The sequence below is a fragment of the Dipodomys merriami genome, unplaced genomic scaffold (genome assembly GCF_024711535.1).
Source record: "Dipodomys merriami isolate MVZ:Mamm:240054 unplaced genomic scaffold, mDipMer1.0.p SCAF_30, whole genome shotgun sequence".
Taxonomy (NCBI): Eukaryota; Metazoa; Chordata; class Mammalia; order Rodentia; family Heteromyidae; genus Dipodomys; species Dipodomys merriami.
This window is the reverse complement of record NW_027204493.1, coordinates 5,602,328-5,621,559: the sequence shown is the minus strand read 5'-3', so window position 1 is coordinate 5,621,559 and position 19,232 is coordinate 5,602,328. Positions and strand designations below refer to the sequence as shown.

General features: G+C 39.5%; 1 protein-coding gene across 8 annotated transcripts in view; it reads left to right on the top strand.

Moving 5' to 3' along the window:
• Lifr (LIF receptor subunit alpha) overlaps positions 1-19,232 on the top strand; it is a 70,525-nt gene that overhangs the window by 4,379 nt on the left and 46,914 nt on the right. For all 8 annotated transcript variants that reach the window (XM_070041061.1, XM_070041063.1, XM_070041062.1 and 5 more), the window contains exons 2-3: positions 14,961-15,106; positions 16,499-16,604. In XM_070041061.1, the coding sequence (XP_069897162.1) occupies positions 14,980-15,106; positions 16,499-16,604 (233 nt within the window). In that variant the 5' untranslated portion in view covers positions 14,961-14,979. The remainder of the gene's footprint in view (positions 1-14,960; positions 15,107-16,498; positions 16,605-19,232) is intronic.

Genomic DNA, 19,232 nt, shown 5'->3' with positions numbered 1-19,232 from the left:
TTTTCATCTTTGATTTCAGTGAAGTAGCTATTTGCTTAAATGTAAACTTGTCAAAGCTGCCTTTTTTATATGTTGAGTGTTTTAATTCTTCTGGACTAATGAGCAGATAAAATATATGTGTATTATTCAGGTACTTTTATTCTCATGAGAGGAATGTGTACCTGATCTATTTTAGGAACTGTCAGGAACTTGTGGTATTTCCTCTTCCCAAGTTCTAATCTGTTTGTTATTCTAAATATATGTTCCTTCATATTAATTGAACGCTTGGGAAATGTGTGTTATGCCATGCAGTTGTTGTAGATGAACAAGAATCGGTTGTCTCTTTCTTGACTGAGACTTTTGGCTTCTTGTTCCATCCAGATCAGGAATTTTATGATCATGTAGGATAGAAGTTTTAAGGTTTTTTCCCTGTTTTAATTAGTTGATACATGAATGTGCTGAGTTGTTTCTATATAATGTAAATTGTTTTCCTTGTCTGTCGTGGGGCTTGAACTCTGCACCTGGGCACTATACTTGGGCTCTTCAGCTCAAGGCAACCACTCTACCACTTGAGCCACAGCACCACTTCTAGTTTTCTGGTGGTTAATTGGAGATAAGAGTCATACAGACTTTTCCTGCCCGGGCTGGCTTTGAATCATGATCCTCAGATCTCAGCCTCCTGAGTAGCTAAGATTACAGTTGTGAGCCACCAGCACCCGGCTATATAAGGTAATTTTATCTTTCAGTTTTCTCCTGTAAGTTTTGTGTTAACTCCATGACAAGGGTAGATTATGCAAGTCCTCTGTCTGAAGCAAATGTCTTTTGTCCCTTTGTCCTTTTAGCTCATAGCAGAGCTCTTCAGCAAGCAGTAGAAAGAAGCAGGGAGTTGGATGTGGTAAGCTTAGAGGCTTAGAAACTTGAGTTAACTTGAGCTAGCAGTTCCTTTATATTTCCTGTAAAAATTCAAGGATTGCAGATTTGTCCTACATCATCTGATAACATGTACATTCTTCCTGGTAATCATGTAGCTGCTGATGTTACTCAAGTGAGCAGTGCTTGTGTTTATGGTTTGATGTTGCAAATGGAGAGAAAACTTCGGGATTTTGCACTTTTGCACAGAGGTAGGAAAATCTTGGCAGTTACTGATTGTTTTGTTTTATGAGGGAGATACAGACTTAGAAACCATGTATATGCCTAGAGTTGAGCAATGTTTCTTTGTTAGTAGCAATATCTTGAAAGTCCACAAGGAGGCGCTACAACTTCCTGAAGATGTGTATGGCTTTGAGTGCCTTGGGGTACCAAGGCCCTTCCCTCTTCCTTTCTCTAAGTGCTCTCAAGAAGGCTTCTTGGAGTCTTTGGACCTGAGGACAATTGAAATGGTGGTGGTAGGAACATCTGGTGGAAAATAGCAAGAAGTACAGAAGTGACAGATGTACGCTTCCTGTCTCTAATATTAGAAATGCTAATGGGGCAAGGGATTGTCACCATTCTGTAGATAGAATTTGTTGTGTTGGGGGTAGGGACTTCAGGACTTCACCCCCTGGCAGGCTTCAATCAAGCCTTTGTTTTTATAGCCCTGTACAACAGAAAAGGAGGTGAGAACACATGAGAAACCTATTCAAAGAAACGCACTTGGGAGCACAAATCATCTCATTGGAACTTTATCCTGTGTTTGTTCTTTGAAGGTTCCTGGATCACCCAAGTTTTATAGTAGGTGTAAGTTCCGTTAGTTGGGACTGCCTGGTGTGGATTTTGTGGAAGAACTTGAGCAATGCTCTGTGAGTAATAGAAAATTAAACATTCAAGAGATGCTTAACAACAACAACATAAAAGGATAGAATTTGATTGACAGAAAGGGCCCTCTGGTCATCTGGTCAGCTTTCTCAAGTTTTCAGGGGAGATCACTACTGTGTTCCCAACATTAGAGCAAACGAATCAAGTCACTCCTGGGGGAAGGAATTGAAGAATTTATCCACTGGCTCCTTTCTGTTACAATGGCCACTGCCTAAAATTTGGGAGGGGCCATCCACTCCTCTGTACTCCCTATGTGTTTTGTGCAGCCAGTCTTGTCAGATTGTAAGGCCTTGCATCAGTAGCCAGTGCATCTACTTTTGCTGTTCCAGCAGCTTGCTTCACAACCTCAGGAGTTGCTAGTGAATGGGGATGTTCTTATCTGAACAGTTCTGGGGCCAATCACTGAATCCTGGAAACTCTGATACTCTTCATCTAATTCATTACATTCATACCTGCTGTGATTTCTTCCAGGGGAGAGGGTGAACTTGGGGCTTGTACTTGGTTGGTTGCCACTCCTCCCATTTAGCTTTTTACTGGTTAATTGGAGATGGAGCCTTCTGGACTTTTCTGCCTGGCAGCAGATTTCAGTCCTCCAGATTTCAGTCTCCTGATCAGCTAGGAGTATAGGGGTGAGCCACCAGTGACTTGCTCCTGTCATAAATTCTGTTGCTTTCCCACTAGTCCAGTTTATTTTGAAGTTGTCTTCTTGGCTCTAGACCTTCTGCATTGCTGGTTCAGGCTCTGAGTACAGTGAATAATTCAGGAGCTCAGCAACAGTCAAGTAAACAAATATGGTGATTTGGGGGAAGCAGTAATGCTATATTGGAAATAAAACAGGGTGAAGTACAGTAACTATACGTGTCTATAGAACCCATCCATACACCTTAGCCCTTGGATGATCCCACCAATCCTTTTTCTTCTCTGCATTAGCCTGAGATTCCAATAAATGAATTTCTGAGTCTGTTTCGATATTCTCTTTCTCATCCAGTAACTTAAAACTTTATCTGCAATTCTTTGTACTTGATTTGCTAATTTCTACTTGGGGGCCTGCATGTACTGCCATACCTTTAACCAAAAATGTATTACAATTCCTCCTAGTCTTTCTCTTGGCTCCTTCAAAATATGATTAAAAATTTCCCTGTTCTAGGGAGGGAAAAAAAAGAGATGCTTAACAACAACAACATAAAAGGATAGAATTTGATTGACAGAAAGGGCCCTCTGGTCAGCTGGTCAGCTTCTCAAGTTTTCAGGTAGAGAAAGTAAGATCTGGAAGTGTTATAATTTGTGGGTATCACTACTATATTCCCAACATTAGAACAATATTTTACTCACAATAGGCACCAATATATTGTTGAGTAAATGAATATGTTTAAAAGAATTATATGTCTAAAAAGAATTAGGCCAGGCACGGGTGGCTCATACTTGTAATCCTTAGTTACTCAGGAGGCTGAGATGCCAGCGAGGGGAGAAAAGTCTATGAGACTTTTATCTCCAGTTAGTCACCCAAAAGCTGGAAGTGGTAGAGTGCCAGCTTTGAGCAAAAAAAGCTAAAGAAAAGTGCCAGTTCCTGAGTTCAATCCCTATCACTGGCACATACTCATAGTATTATTTATCTAAAAGCATTTTAGGTTGCCATATTAACTATATGATTGTGCTTATAGAATTTGCTTATAGAATTTCATGTTTAAAAAATAGGGCATATTGCTTAAAACCCAACTTCTGAAGCCTAAGATTATTAGCTAGAGAGGCAAATATAGGCGTAGTGTCACTTACTGGCCTGGCACCTTTTGGAGCCTGGTTTCACTAGATTTTCTGGTAGTCAACCTGTTATATTCAGTCTGCTGACACTTGGTATCATTGGAGTTTGGTAACTTCCATTTGAATAAGATCTAGTTTTGACATCTGAATTGTTTGCTATTTTTCTGCATGTGTTTTATTAATAATGTCACTATATCGGAACTTGAGTGCTATAACACAAATCTAGACAACTCTGGCGGCTTTGGGAAATTGTCACTTTCAGATGCTGCTGGTGGGTGTTTGAAATGTAACTTTCCAGGAGGGCAATTTTGTATTACTCATCAAAAGCCTCAAAAAATGTGCCCTGTCCCTGCATCAGGTGTAAACACCCCTAGGAATTTCAACTAAGGGAAGAAAAGAATTAAGTGTTGCAACGGACCAGCTCGGCCGGAGCACTGGGACCGACGGGACAGGGATCTCGGGATAGGTGGGCAAAGGAGTCGGCGAAGTGACAAACAGACACAGACTCAAAAGAGTTGCATCTGAGTGTATCTTTATTGAGGAGAATTAACATTTTTATACAGTGTGTGATTGTGACATAGATTCTTTGTTTATTTAAGCACGTAATCAATTTTTTAAAGGCAAAGCATTGATGAATTACATGAAAATTAATGACTATCCCACCAACTGTTTAAGCTAAGTGGTGCGAAACAAGTCTAGCATATTGTTTAATAGAATACGTCATTTATTCAGCCTTTTTATGTTTAATAATTAACAAACCTAAGACAGGGCTGTACTTACATTGTACTCTTTTTAATTTTATTTTTATCCAACTAATTTCATCTTTATAAGCTCCTGTATAGGGAAATGGTTCTTGGTTGGTTCAGGAAATATGTCACTAACTTTATATTTTGTGTGAAAGCACCATCTATTCCCTATAACGTAAGTTGGACTAAACTTAATCATAACTGTTGGGAGAATCTTTCTTTTTCTTCTATAATCAGAGGTCCCTTCTTTTTAGAACTCTCTAAACTACTGAGATAACTCTTTCTAACTTAGTTTAGTTCATTGATTTTGTCTGTTGGACATATCTAGAAATTTTAAGTCTCTATATTTACTATTCGTGAGCTGCAAAACTGCTTGTGAAGTTGTAGGAGTTTCTGGAGGCAACGTCACATCAGATGATAGATTGATTGGGGGATTGCCCACATTAAATCTTTGGCCTTAGTCTTTATTACTTAGAGAAGCCATCTCTATTGGACTGGAAAAATACAACATGCTCTGTTCGCGGATCAATAGAAAAACAGCCAAAACGAGAATAAAGGCAACGAATGTACAGCCAAGAAGAATATAGTAAGAATAAAGGTAGAGGCTATAAAGGTGCAGCCAAGTGTATGGGAAGCCTTGAACCAACACCCCCTTCCTGGGGGCATGCTTCCTTGAAGCTCTTTGTCCAACACAATCTCCACGCAGACTCCGCAGAAGGTGGTGTGGCACCCACTGGTCACAGAAAGATGTCCACTCAGCTGGAAATACCAGGAACCACTGGAAGTGAAGAAACTTAAGCATTTGACCTTGTTTCTCTGGCCAGAGACTATTCATTGAACTTGTAGTCCCTTATTCTGTTGTCGAGGTCAAATCAGAAGCCATCTATCCACCACAGGCAGCTTTATGGAAGTGCTCCGCCCACCTGCGCTGGCTTCTCTTTGCTGAACCCAGCTAAGGACTCCTTGCAGACACATCTTCATGGCTGCTTTGCCTGCTGTGATCTCTGCTCCTTTCCAAACGCTTGTTTCGGCAGCTTCCTCTCCATTGTGCCTCTCGGACTGGGTTCCCATGGTGGTTGGATGCTGAGCTGCTTGTTAGAGGAGGAAACAAGAGTTGTTGTATACAATGGCAGGCCTGAATTGGCCTGGAGGCAGGACAAACGCTCTCCCAGGTGGGACTTGTCAGGGCACAGGGCAGGCATCCTGCCACTGGGCCCTGGGTCACTGTGGTGAGCAGCAGTCACACTGGAACTTCTCTTTCTCAGAGAACAACTGGTTAAGTCTGACCAGATTGTCTTTTTTAGGGAATCCAGTTCTCCACCAACTCCTGGGGGATGCCTGGGGCTTGAGTCTATGCCAGGCTCCACTCCTGTCCAGAACCTTTCATTCCAAAAGTTTCAACCAAGTGTATGTGGCGTGGCAAAGTGTGAGTACAGAAACAAGCTGATGGTAGCAGTTCTCACCAACATGGAGCAAGTGTCCGCCATTCTTCTGTCTGTAGCCTTTTCCTTTCCAGAGCAATCCTTACTGTGGTGGGAAGCACTAAGGGAGTGCATCAGACTTGCCCCAAGCTCTGTGAAGTTTAGAAAAAACTTGACTCCAGATGCTGATGGACCTCCACAAAAATGTACACACTAAAAGAACCCCTGTAATTTGCAAACAGTAATTTTTTAAATTTTTTTATTTTTTTAATTGTGAAAATACTGTACAGAGGAGTTACAATTACATGGGCAAACAGTAATTTTTTTGTAAGCTTGTTGTATTCTAGTTACAAACTAGAAACAACTTAAAGTGTTCAGTAATAGTGGTATATACAAGTAATGACATTCTGTTCATTAACAGGAATGTAAGGAGTATGTAGTAATGTGGAAAGAGTTTCAAAATTTGTAAACTTGAAGATTTCAAAGTAGCAAGTGTAAGTTGGTCTAAGTTCTTTCTTGTTTTTGGAGTTTGTGTATATGGGAGTATGTTTACAATTTTTTAAGTATTATTAGGAAAATTCCAAGACTATATACACCAAATGTTAGGTGATATTATTTCTGTGTATTGATTGCAACTGAATTTCAGTATGTAAAAGCAGGGAATGTGCAGAGGAACTCAGACCAGGTCACATTTCCATGTGCAGTATTTTGGGCCAGTACTATTGCCTTCTCTATAAATGTAGATGTACAGCTCATGATGCCAAAGGAAGTAAATGGTTGATAAAATTTCACCTTGACCTCACTGAGCTCACAGATCTGTGTTGTATTTCTATTACAGGATTTCTAAGTAGAATAATTTTGTTGCATAAATTATTTCAAACGGTGTGAAAAGCATTTCAGAACATTCTGGCAAAAGTATTCATTGCTTCTGGACACTGGGAAATAACTTGATAGGTTTCTGTTTTCTTTAAAAACAGGAGTGCTCCCTGTTGCCAGTGAATTTTGTTTTGCCATGATTGTTTTTCTTCTGCAGTTGTCTTGAATAGACCTATGTAGGTTCTTGAAGGTCAAGATCCGACTTTTGTTTCCTTTTATAGAGACATCAGGGTGACAGGTGATTTACTCAGTCACTGTTGAGCGCCTCTGCTTTGCTAGGCACTGGGTAGCAACAGTGACCTGGGTTGATGTGACACTGGGGAAGAACCCTCAGACCAGAACCTGGAGCCCACTCAGTGAATGGTAGCTGCCATGGTCAACAAGCAAATGACTTCTATCTCCTCCCCTGCTGTTTTTAAAAGAAATGTTATTCTGCTGTTACTTTTCAGTGACTGCACACTCTGCCTTCTGCTTATTCAGCCATCTGCATGAGCAACAGCTTAGATTATCCACCTTGTTGACATTTACAGATGATTTAGTGGTGACTTATATTAAAACTGTGTGAGAATGTCCTAGGCTAATAGGCTGAAAATTGCTACTCTATCTTCTGTGAGGGACCATCTTTCATGACCTTAAGGAAGACCACAGGCCTTTTTGATATTATCTTTTGTAAAATTAATGAGAATGAGTTCTTCCCAATAAATCAAGAATGCAATGGAACTCAAGAATATCCTGTGTGAAAAATTCTAGCACATGATCTTACTGAGAGACAAATTTAAGTAATGTTTCCACTTGATAGTATATATCATGATATTACATCTGTGATTGATTCTCATCACAAAATTTGTACATGTAATATGTACATGTACATGGTATAATAGTCTCAGGAGACATGGGAGATACGTCCTGGACCCCTAATGACAAATGCTGACCTTGCATGCTGTTTCCTCATACAGCCAAATAAAAGACAACCTCATGAATCATGGAATTGTTACTGTGTAGAACTTTTGGGCTGTTAGTTTAGTAATAATGGCCATGGCAATGGTGGTGGTAATGGCTATTGTGATCGTCGTCGTCGTCATCATCATCATCATCGTTTTCTTCCTCTTCTCTTTGATAAGCATTTAGAGTCTAAAATGATGCCTGTAATTTTGAGGATTCAGATTTTAAAAAAAAAGGAGAGGATTTTCAGATTCTGATCCCAAAGAATGTTAAGGTATCTAGGCCCATTTTGGTCAATGTCTGTGCATTACAATACAAATCTCACACACACACACACGCACACACACGCACACGCACACACACAATGGAAATATGGAGGGTTTGTTCTCAAGTCTTTGTGCTTACTAGGTGAGTACTTTACCACCTGGTTTGACTTGGAATCAGGTTCTTGCTCGATTTCTGCTCTTGATTATGACTATGGCTGTGATTATGATCATGATCCACTTTACCTGGATAACAATTTATATTTTATGATGGTAAAGTTTTACTGTTAACACATTTTGAAGCAGGCTGTTAACTCGTGTCCTTGACCTTCACTTCATTTTGTCTGGCTCGCATAGTGCACCCCCCCTTCCAAGTTGAGTTACTAGCATATAAAAAATAAGGAGATTTCACATTTAAAATAGAAAATAATAACACTTAAAAAATACAATCTGGGCTGGGAAGGTGGCTCAGTGGTAGAGTGCTTGCCTTGCATGCGTGAGTCCCTGGGTTCGATTCCTCAGTATCACATAAGCAGAAAAAGCCAGAAGTGGCATTGTGACTCAAGTGGTAGAGTGCTAGCCTTGAGCTGAAGAGCTGAGGGACAGCGTCCAGGCCCAGAGTTAAAGCCCCATGACTGACAAAACAAAAAAAAACACAATCTTTCATCGAGAGAGGAGAAAGCCTGAAGATGAGCGCCTCTACCCCAGTCACTGAAAGTCTCCCTCCCCCTCCCTCTTCTAGTCTGTGTGGCCATATTTCCCTTAAAAGAACAACAACGTGGTCTTTCATTTTTTCAAACTGAAGATCCATAGCTTATCCTGTACCCTGTGGTGTAAAATAGCCCCAAGACCCAGGCCACAGCTGCTGGTCCCTGGGCTGCACACTCCTGGTGGCACTCGCTTCATTGGCTGACTCTTGGAGTATGCTGGGTTAAGAGCTTAGCCAAGTAAAAGTGCACTTAGAGTTGGAAGGAGGACAGTAAGACAGCAGTTACTTTCCATTTTGTTGTTGAACACAGGCTGTCTGATCTTTGTCATGATATGATAAGCAGGTGGTATTTACCCAAGCAACAGCATTAACTTGACAGCACGGGGACAGAAGGCATTCCTGATCACACGCTGCCCCTGCTAGTTGCTACAGGTTTCAGACAAGGTGTCCTAAAGCAAAACAGCCATAGGCGTTGAGTGCCATGTAAAATAGGGAAGAAGGCCCTGGTCAAGGTGGTGTAATTTGAGAGCTGGGACTGGAGATGCTAGGTGGATTGTTTGAGATCCCGTACCTGGAACTCTTAAATGGAGGAATAAGTAAGTACTGGAGCTCAGGACTCCGGACTCCAAATTCTGTAGATTTCTGTTCTTCTTTTTACAATATAGCTCAGTGGTTTACAGCTAAGATCTGTGGGTAGTGCTGGATTTAGAGTCCCAGCTCTGCTTCTTCCTAGCTATGTCCTGTCTGTTCCTCAGTTCCTTGAAAAATAATAAAAGACACTTTTAAACTAGTATTTATTAGTTTTATTATGATCTTTCTATACATGTAAAAATGTATTCTGATCAAATTCACCCTTCTTTCACTTTCCCATATCCTCTCTTACCCTTCTTAAAACATTTCAGCAGTTTTCATTATTCTGCTTTCATACATGTTTGTTTCTAAACTATGTCCAACCAGACTCCCTTCATCCTCTCCACTCACCTTTTTCTTTCCACTGGTGACTTCTCCTACCCTGTCTACATTATCATTCTTTTTTTTTTAAATGTACATTAGTCATACAAAGGGTTTACACTGTGTTATTTCATGCATGTAGCATATATTGTACTCTAATCAAATTGACCCCTCGATTACTCTCTTTCCCTGTTTTTCTGCTCCTGTTTTCCTCAGTTCCTTTTTATAAAATGAGAGACTAAAGATTCTGGCCTCATAAGATAATTATGGAAATTAAATTCAATATTGCATTTAAAGAACTTAGAAAGTGCCTGCCCCTTAACTTATGAACAATATATGATATCTGGAAAATATGGATTCTATATTAAGCAGTAGACTTATCTAAAAGTAGCATTTTAACTACATAAAATGATTGCACAATTAGCCTTTTCCCCTCTTAGAATTTATAAAGCCCTTTAAAAACAGTTCATGTGTGCAGTAGAAAAACTCCACAACTTGAACCACTGTTGTCTTTTCATTTATAGATTTCTCTGTGGCAAAAAGGTCATTCCAAAGCCCTCTGCTCACTCTGCTCTGCAGAATGTAACAGAATACCTGGGTGATAGATATTTTAAGTCCTCACAAAAACTCCATTTGGGTTAATTTTTTTAAGTCTTCAAATGTTGAACATACAAGTGATAAAATATGCCTACATATGAGAATCTTACAAGACAAAGTTCTGCTTTTAGGATATATAATTAGAAGTGTGGAAGGAACAGAAAAATATTCTCCACGATAACTCATGTGGAAATGAACATGTAATTGGTACAGTAACTGAGTCATGATACTACAGATGTGATATCAGCCTGGGGTACACAAGACAGAATTGTCCTCAAAAAGGAGGAGAGGGGCAGAAGAAGATTGTGGAACAGAAATTTGATTTTGAAGTTGGATGTTTCTGAGCGATTGGAGGGACCTGAAGCCTAAAAGAATGCTAAGGCTTAGAGATGTCAGCACTATTAAAGCCATGTAGCTCACTGTGGACAGTGGTTTGCAGGGTGCCCTTGTGGAGATGAGCTGAATTAAGTGATTGTCTTAAATTACCTACGCCAGAAGTGATGGGAACTGGATTCAGATAGTGGAAATCACAATTGGATAGGACAGAGGGGATCATGGAAGGTTTTGGAGGTAAAACTGGTGAGCAAGTGGGAAGGGTAAGGAAGGAGGAAGAGTCAAAGGGGAGTGGTTGGAGTGACTGCCTTCTGTGATTCAGATTTGGGCAGCCCAGAGAAACAGGTGCTGCCTCCAGCTGGGCCTGGGGCCCAACAGAAACAGGTCTGGAGGGGGAAATGAGTTTACATACATACATGCATGCATACATTCATACATGTATACATACATACACATACACACAATTCTTGAGGAATTTGTTACATGTCCAAGTGGATATGTAGGATGAAAACATTTTGTCACTCTGAGGAGACCCATTGTGGGGTGGATTCATGTAGATGTGATAGCCCCTGTGTGGCAAAGTCAAGCTGGGCAGAGCCAGTTTGGGGAAGATTGGGAAGTTAGTGTGTGAATGGTGGTTGAAACCAAAAGAGGTGACAGTACTGCTCAGTGAGGGAATGGAGGGTGGAAAGAGCAATGGCTGGAGGACTTCCCCTAGCACAGCTGGGAAGCAATGATACCTAAAGGTGTCTGGATTCTATGAGGGCATCAATGGGTTGTTTACTAAATGTGATTGGCATAAAGGGGCAATAATGAATCCCTGGCTCATGCTGTACACACCATTCAGTTTTATGTCAATTAAAGCTTCAGATAATATGTACCTGAGATGCAACAAGGATAATGATTTGTATAACATTGGGAAGAGAAAGACCTTTGGTCTAAAACTATATAAAAGTCAAAATTGAAAAATAGGATTTAATACAAGTCAAACAAAAGCCTCAAAGGAAATATATTTGTAAAATAAATCAAGAGTTGATAACAGAGAAGTTTGATGGATGAGCCATGGTCAAATAACCTACATTTCCTGGTATGTGTATAAATTAAGTGGAGAGATCTTTTCTGATTTTATGCACATTTCTTACAATGGAAAAAGAAAAGAATATGCTTCTGTAATATTTCTTATCAGGTAATAGGGAAAGATTAATTACAGGAACAAGTAAATGATATAGTAAGCAGTTTACAAATAAAGCATTTCAAATTGTCAGGAAATATATGAATACTTGTACTACATGATCAACGATTTACCACTGATTACCCAACCTTGGTATTGGTGAGAGTATTGAGAAACATGTACAAGTTGACTATCTCAAATCCCTAAATCAGAAATCCAAATGCTTTAAAATCTAAAATTTGTTGAGTGTCACTAAAGTACAAGAGGGAAATTCACCTGATCTCGTCAGGTGAGGCCTGCCTTACCTAAGGCTCACAGTGATGGGTGCGTTAGGTGCCCCAGGATAGGTTTGTGATTGCAGGATGTGATATAATTCTCTCCTGTCTCATGTCCAAAATAGACTGAACAAACCATAGGGACTGTAATTTCTGGATTTAGCTTTACTTTTCTCAGCTCATTTTTGTCATTAGCCTCAGAAGAAATGTCTAAAACCTCATGAATATTAGAGCCAGAATTCTCAAGGCTAAGGGAAAAACAAGTTGTTCTGTTTACACAGACTGTGATCACCCATCAGATCACCTGGTTAACCAGACGTCTGTTCAAGTTGGTTTCTGCTAGGCTCACTTTGTGGTACCTCAGATTGAGGCCTGTTTGCATGTAAAGAAACAAGAACACTTGTTCTTCCCATTTAGCAATCCTAATAAAAACAGAAAGGTTTATTGTCAGTTTTGAATTCTGTTAAATTACATATATAGAAACAATCTGAAGTCTTTTGTTTGGGCAAATGTCTGCTTATCTTGTTGGGCCTTGAGAATGCTTAGAAAGGATGAGCAGATGGCTTACATTTAAAAATTTGAGTATTTTGTAAGCAGTTCCAGTTGTTTACCCTGTCTTAAAAAAATCAGAAGGACCCCAGTTCGTACCTGCCTTTGTATCTGTTTGATACTTGGTTCGTACCTTTAGGTGTTTGCCTTGGTACACTGTTGATCAAGATAGCCTACTTTTGAAAGCTCCTAAAATTCTGCAACAATATCCTCTTCTCAAAAGAATAAGGAATTGGAGAGCATGGGGAGTAAATTCCTATAGGATTTCTGTCCAAAGTGAGTAGAGAAAAGCTTCACCGGCTTCCTTAAGTATACTGGAAGGTTCTGTTCATGTATCAAGTATGGCTTGGTAAATAAAAAATATATACATTATAAGCATAAAATTATGCTGCCCGAATGGCTTTGCTTTAAATTTTCTAAGTAACTGTTAAGACAAAAGTCTTTCTCATGACTGTGCAGATTTTGGAGACTGCTGATGTCTCTCTATGCTGACACCCACGTTATCCATACCCCGATGTTCACTGCTTCCTTGGAAGTCTTGGTAGGTGACTTATGCCCGTGCTAGGTTTGTCAAGCCAGTTACCTGTTGCACATAATGTTTCCTGTCAATGGAAGCAGAGTGTTACAACTTGACTTTGAAGTCTCGTTAATAGATCCCAAATAGACCTTGTATCTGTGCTGCAGTAAGGAAGGCTAAAGCCAAAAGAGATTTTATCCTTAGTCCTATTGCTAATTAGTAATGGAGCCAAGATGAGTGTCCCAAGTCTGGCAGCACCTGGTCCTGAGCTCCTCAGCTGCTGCTCCCTCCATCCCCTTCTTGCCACTTTTTTCCTGGCATTGCAGGAGAACAGGAGTCTCCATTCTAGAATAACTGAACTTGCTACCAGGAGTTATACCATTTTAATAATGTTCAGTGATCCAGTGAGTATAGCTTGTGATTTGTTTTGATGTGGGTTTTGAGTTTGGGGGATCCTGTTTATTCTTTTATTCAGTTGGTTATTCCTACAACTGTGAAATTGTGTGACTTCAGCAAGTGGGGTTTTATGCAGTCCATGAATACATTTTCATCAGTAAAATTGGTGACATTGGGATTGACTAGGAAATAGTTCATTCCCCCAGAAAATGACTGAGCCCTTTCAAATGCTTATGCCCTGTTCATGTTTTGGTGATGGTTGGTTATAAACTATTGGGCATTTATTTTATGGGGTTGTGACAGCCTTTAGCAACCAAGAAGAAAGCATTCCATTTTCTTTGCTTTAAAAAGTATAAAAATTTTCATGAGTTCCAGCTATTAAATGATGCTGAATCTCTTCCTTTATCAAGTCTCTGCATCTTGTCTGCCTTTTCATATTTTCTATTTTGATCCTTTATTTCCCACAGGACAGGTTTAAAATTTCAGTATCAGCCAATGCAGTTAACTTCTAAAAGCTATTTTTATTTCTATTCCTTTTTATCGCATTTTCTCCTTGTTTTTATGGCTCTGCCATGTTTGTCTGAGGACACTATTTAGAGGATTTGAATTTTTGTTTTCCTTTTGAGTTTTCCACATTATCCATTTCCTCAGGGAGTAGTTTTTATTTTCCTTTTGATTTCCTGTTCATTCTGAATTTCTTTTAATATTTTAGGCTTTGCTTTTCTGTTTTGTGATCCTTGATTTTCTGTGCAGCCTAAATTAAGCAAAAATAAATATGACCACAAGTTTTCAGTCAGAAAAGGAAGGAAGGACATGTTGACTGACAGGTTTCATTCTAGGAGGGTGGACAGAAATTCATTACCGTGTGGAATCTTTAAATGTCCAATGTCTGTGTTAGCTGTCATTGTTCTCCCCACACAATCCAAGTTCTGCAGGGAGAGGGCCTCTGTCCTGAGCCAGGAGTGGGAGCAACACATCCAGGTTGCTTTCTGTGAATACATCTTTGAGTCCTTCAGCCTCAGCCTCATAGTTCATGGCCCCCTTCTTCATGCACTCAGAGAGAACTCAGTGGCACCATCAGCCAACTTATCCATTGTGGGTCAGCTAGACAAAGCCTTGCTTCCTCTCTTCTCCATATACCAATTAACATAGCCTCCACCATGTTCTTGGTATTTTTCTGAGAGCTTTTCGTGTATTTAATCACTTGATCCTCAAACTTAGAAAAACATAGTTTCTGTCTCCGCTTTGCGATGAAAAAATGAGGCATAGAGATATTAAGGGCCATACTGTACGTGGCATAGAATATACCTGGGGTTACGTAAGAAGTGGTATATCTATTAAGACTAAAGTACCAATCTGTATCATTTAAACTTGTCAAAGTTTTAAGTTTATGAAATGCTTTTGTCCATTTTAGTAGTATGGTGTAGAGAGTGTATAAACATGTGTTTAGTTACAATCTTGAGTCAGAAGTACATCGTTTGTCCATTGACCGGGTGCCAAACACCTGAAGCAACATCTGTGTCCAGTTGTTGATGTTTTCTGAAGCCAAGGAAGCTTGGGTTGAGATAGAAATGAGCAACATGCTCCAGCATCTGTCAGTGCCATTTTCAGTGTGCTGTACACAATGTGAGGTGTGTCTTCAGAGCATCTTGGACACAGTTTGAAATTCTTCTCCTAACCTAGGACTGACGGCACTACACAGATGATGAGTATTTACTTATTCTGGAGACAACCATCTCAGATGGTAGACAGGAAAAGAATGAGGACTTCAAATTTCCGATGGCTGTTATCAAAATTTGTCCTTCTATATCTGATGGTTCAAGTAACAGGTAAGTGTTTTACACATAACAGAGACTGAACAAACCTGAGTTTTATTTCATTTTTGCTGTGCAACAGTGCTATTTGTTGACCTGTGCAGATTTTTACTGGCCAAAATCTGTCTCCTTAATCTTTTTTTCTATATACTTTTCAGTTTCCTTTTTACAAGGCCCTTAAAGACAAATCAGAATATTTCTTTACCTTCTAAAAAGAACAGAATGTAAGTTTCAATAATATTTTTTTAGGAACAATTGGGTTTTGACAAGGATGTAATCATTGATTTCTACCACCATAGATACAACCCAGACCCAGCACACAAAAAATTTTCACTGTATTATTTTCTGTCCCTCCCAGCACCATTCTAGACAACACTGTTCACTTTTCTGTCTCTAATTTCACCTTTTTACAGCGTTATAAAAATGTAATCTAAATATCTTTTTAAAGTATTACTTGTTGCCTTATTTAAATATGTTAAAGTGTTTATATATTACCTAGTTTACTAGGATAAAGAATATTATCCTTTTGCTGCCTCTTGGTTTTATTTTTATATCAGTATCATAATTAAATAGATTTCTGTCCTGCAAGCTCAGTGATTAAGTAACTTTATTTTTATGATTACTGCTGATTTCTAATATGTGTGCATGTAGTAGTTTCTATCTTCTGTCTTATACTGTTATAATGTATTGCTACTGTTAATATCATGCTCACATATATAAAAATAAGAACAGCAATTAAGTCATGCAAAAAAGAATGAAAGAGAAGAAAAAGTGAAAAAAATGAGAAAGAAATAAAAAAAAGGACCAAAAGGTCAGTAGAGATTTAAAAAAAAAAAAAGCACCCAAACACATATACACCTAAAATAAAAATTATAAGAGGAAGAAAAAAAGATTAATAGAAAACAATTTTTTAATTAAAAAATTTTTAAAAAGATACCAAAAAAAAGAGTTCTTTGATTTTTTTTGGGGGGGGGAGAGGGAAGGGGGGGGGGGTGGATGGGAAGATCCTGTATCTCCCTTGTGTCCATAACCAGTCTCTTGGTGGAGTCTCTGGGGGGGGGAGGTGGAGGGAGGGGGGGAGATGGGAAGGGATGGGAAGGGGAAACAAAGGAGGAGGCTACAATGCTTGATAAGAAATGTACTCATTATCTGGTCCACGTAATTGTAACCCCTCTGTATGGTATTTTCACAATAAAAAAATAAGAAGAAAAAACTTTCCATAAATGTTTGTAGATTATGAGATAGATTTACCATACTGTAATTTTTCACCTCCTTTCTTTTCTTTTTTTTTTTCTCTCTTTCTCTCCTGAATATCCTCTTTGCTTTTCATTTTCTGTGCTGGATACCTTTTTTCATTGTATAACTACTACTTCATGGATTGTGTTTGTGTGTTTTCTCCTCCCCTAGGAGCACTGCGTGATTTGAAGTGTATAACCAACAACTTGAAAGTATGGGACTGTTCTTGGAAAGCAGGCTTTGAATCAGTTATTGATGAAGTTTGTGTTGAAGATAGGTAATGATTTAATTAACTTAAAGCTACAGGTTCATCTTTCAGTTTAGAATATAAAAATTCTATTTTAGGAATTGTTAAATTAACATTTTAATTCTTAATCCTCTATTCATTAAAAATTCTTGGTAGTATTTCAGTCAAGATAGAAATGAACCCTTTACCTAGCCAAAACCTATTCCTTGATTCTATGAATAGTTTATATGGAGCTGCCCTGTGTTGTGCTGATCTGCTGGGAGTTTTCCTGGTCTACCCCACACTAGCACCTGCCTGTATCAGGCTGAAGTCTGGCTATTCTTAATAGAAAATGTCAGTAATACGGTATACCACACAGACATTTACTCTGAGGGGAAAGGTTTGGAGGTGCCAGTTCTGAGCTGGCATTGGTATGAATGGTCATAGAAACTTGATTCTGTCATGCTACTCTGCCATCCTTAGGCTATAATCACATGGTTTGAGGTGGTACTCAAGGAACAACCCTCAGACCTACATTCTAAAATCAAGCAGGAGAAAGATTGATGCTTTAAGGTGATTTATAAGAAATCTCACATAATACCTCTATTTAGTTCTCATTGGCTAGAATGCAAGCAGCTAAATCTGACTGCATGTGAAATTGGCAAATACGTTTTCCTATCTGGATGATAACAGTAGGTCCATGTTAATCAAGCAGTATGGAGAAATGGACATGGGGAGGCAGGCAGCAAGCTCTGATACACCACCTTCCATTCTCAAGAAGTGTTGGGGTGTGCTAGAAGCCCTTCTGCTTAGAGTGCAGGTATTTGAGCTATATACTCAGCTGAGCAATTTTTGCTACTTTTCCCTAAAGGGAAAAGGATGCTGAATTGTTTAGCAATGCCCGAGGAGTTTCAGCAGGTTTTCCCCAGTCTCAGTTCACTAATGAATAATTGTCCTGATATAAATTGACACAATGTATATTCCAATACAGACTTACTCATTTAATGTGTAATTTATTTAGCCTCATTCTCAGCATTGGTGCAATTTAGCAGTCAATACAACCTAGGTTATATTGCAGTAACAGTTTTCAAGTCCCAACTTCTTGTCCTGCATGGTGAAAATGAAGGGTTTTTCTTACTTGTCTTCTGGTGTCAGCTGGAATCTCTCTCTATTCTATGCTTCTTTCTAAGGGATCTAAGTGTTTTGATGTTAGTGACAGGAGAAAGAGAAGAGGCAAAGCCCAAACTGGCTTTTAGAACTTTCTTCCTGCACTATTTGATGTGACTTCCACTTAGATTTTTCTGGGCACATAAAGCACCGTGCCTTGCTTCCATGGGGTAGAAGAAGACAGACTTACTGTGAATCTAGAAAAGGAGAAGAATCCTGAAGAATTTGGCAAGTATCATGCATGCTGGCTGTTGGTCACTCTGAGAGAAGTTTAATTTTGGCTTCTCCAGAGTGCACAATAAACAAGTAGTAACAATGCTGTGGTTACTTGCTGATGGAAGTTATATGTGTAGTGCAAAGGAGCAAAAACCAAGAAGTTTGGAGGCTCAGAGAGGCTGTCAGAGGAGAGAGGTACAGTGTGGACAAGACATAGTCAGCTTTAGCAACAGCAACAAAAAACGGACATCATGTCCTCACAAATGTTGAGCTCAGTGACTAGTACTAATGGAATAGTGTAATGTGGAGAATTCCTATAGCTGGTGATTGAAAGTCCCTCATCGTGTGAGACGGAGAAGGAAGTGGCCAAGTAAGCCAGGTCCACGGTTTTAAGTGACCGATTAGGAGCAGACATGGCCGGGGCATACTGAGTGAGGGCTGGGTATGAGATGACCAGAAGATCCCTTTGTACTTGTTAAAATTTTCATGAGAAGATGAAAGTGTAATAATAAAAATGAAAGAATGTAAACATGATCCATAGAGATACAAAAGGCTTGGAACCAGAGAGGAAAGCATTTGCCAATGAGATACTAGGTGGGAACTGGGAGCAATTTGAAAGCAAAATGCTGAGCAATTTTGTCCACGCAATCCTGGGGCCAAGGGTAAGTAAGTAGTGGTAAGGTTGAGACCGTGAGTGAAGGGGCCTCAGTGGCCAGCTTTGCATGTTTCCCAGGCATCCGCTGAGCTCCATTTTGGTATGAACTGGGAGCTGAAGGAAAAGAGCATGTGTGAGGTGAGGCTCCACAGGGAAGTTGAGGTAGGGCTCACATGGCATACTGGAACACCACGTTCCTTGAAATGACCTTCTGTGCTTCCTCGCTATACTTTCTAGGGCAGTTTGGTTTACCACCACAGAGGCTTACCAATAAAGATTAATTACCATTAATCTCTCTTTTTTTTTAGTATTAAAATGAAGTACAGCCCAGCATCTTTTTATATATAAAATAACAAGCTATTTCCAGTGCATTTCGTGTGATCAGATTTTTATATGAAAATGGCACTTGCTCAGTGGTAGAGTGCTTGCCTAGCATGAATGAAGCCCTGGGTACAATTCCTCAGTACCATATAAACAGAAAAAGCCAGCAGAGGCATTGTGGCTCAAGTGGTAGAGTGCTAACCTTGAGCAAAAAGAAGCTCAGGGAAAGCATCCAGGCCCTGAGTTCAAGTCCCAACACTGGCACACACACACACACACGCACACGCACACACACACACACACACACACACACACACACA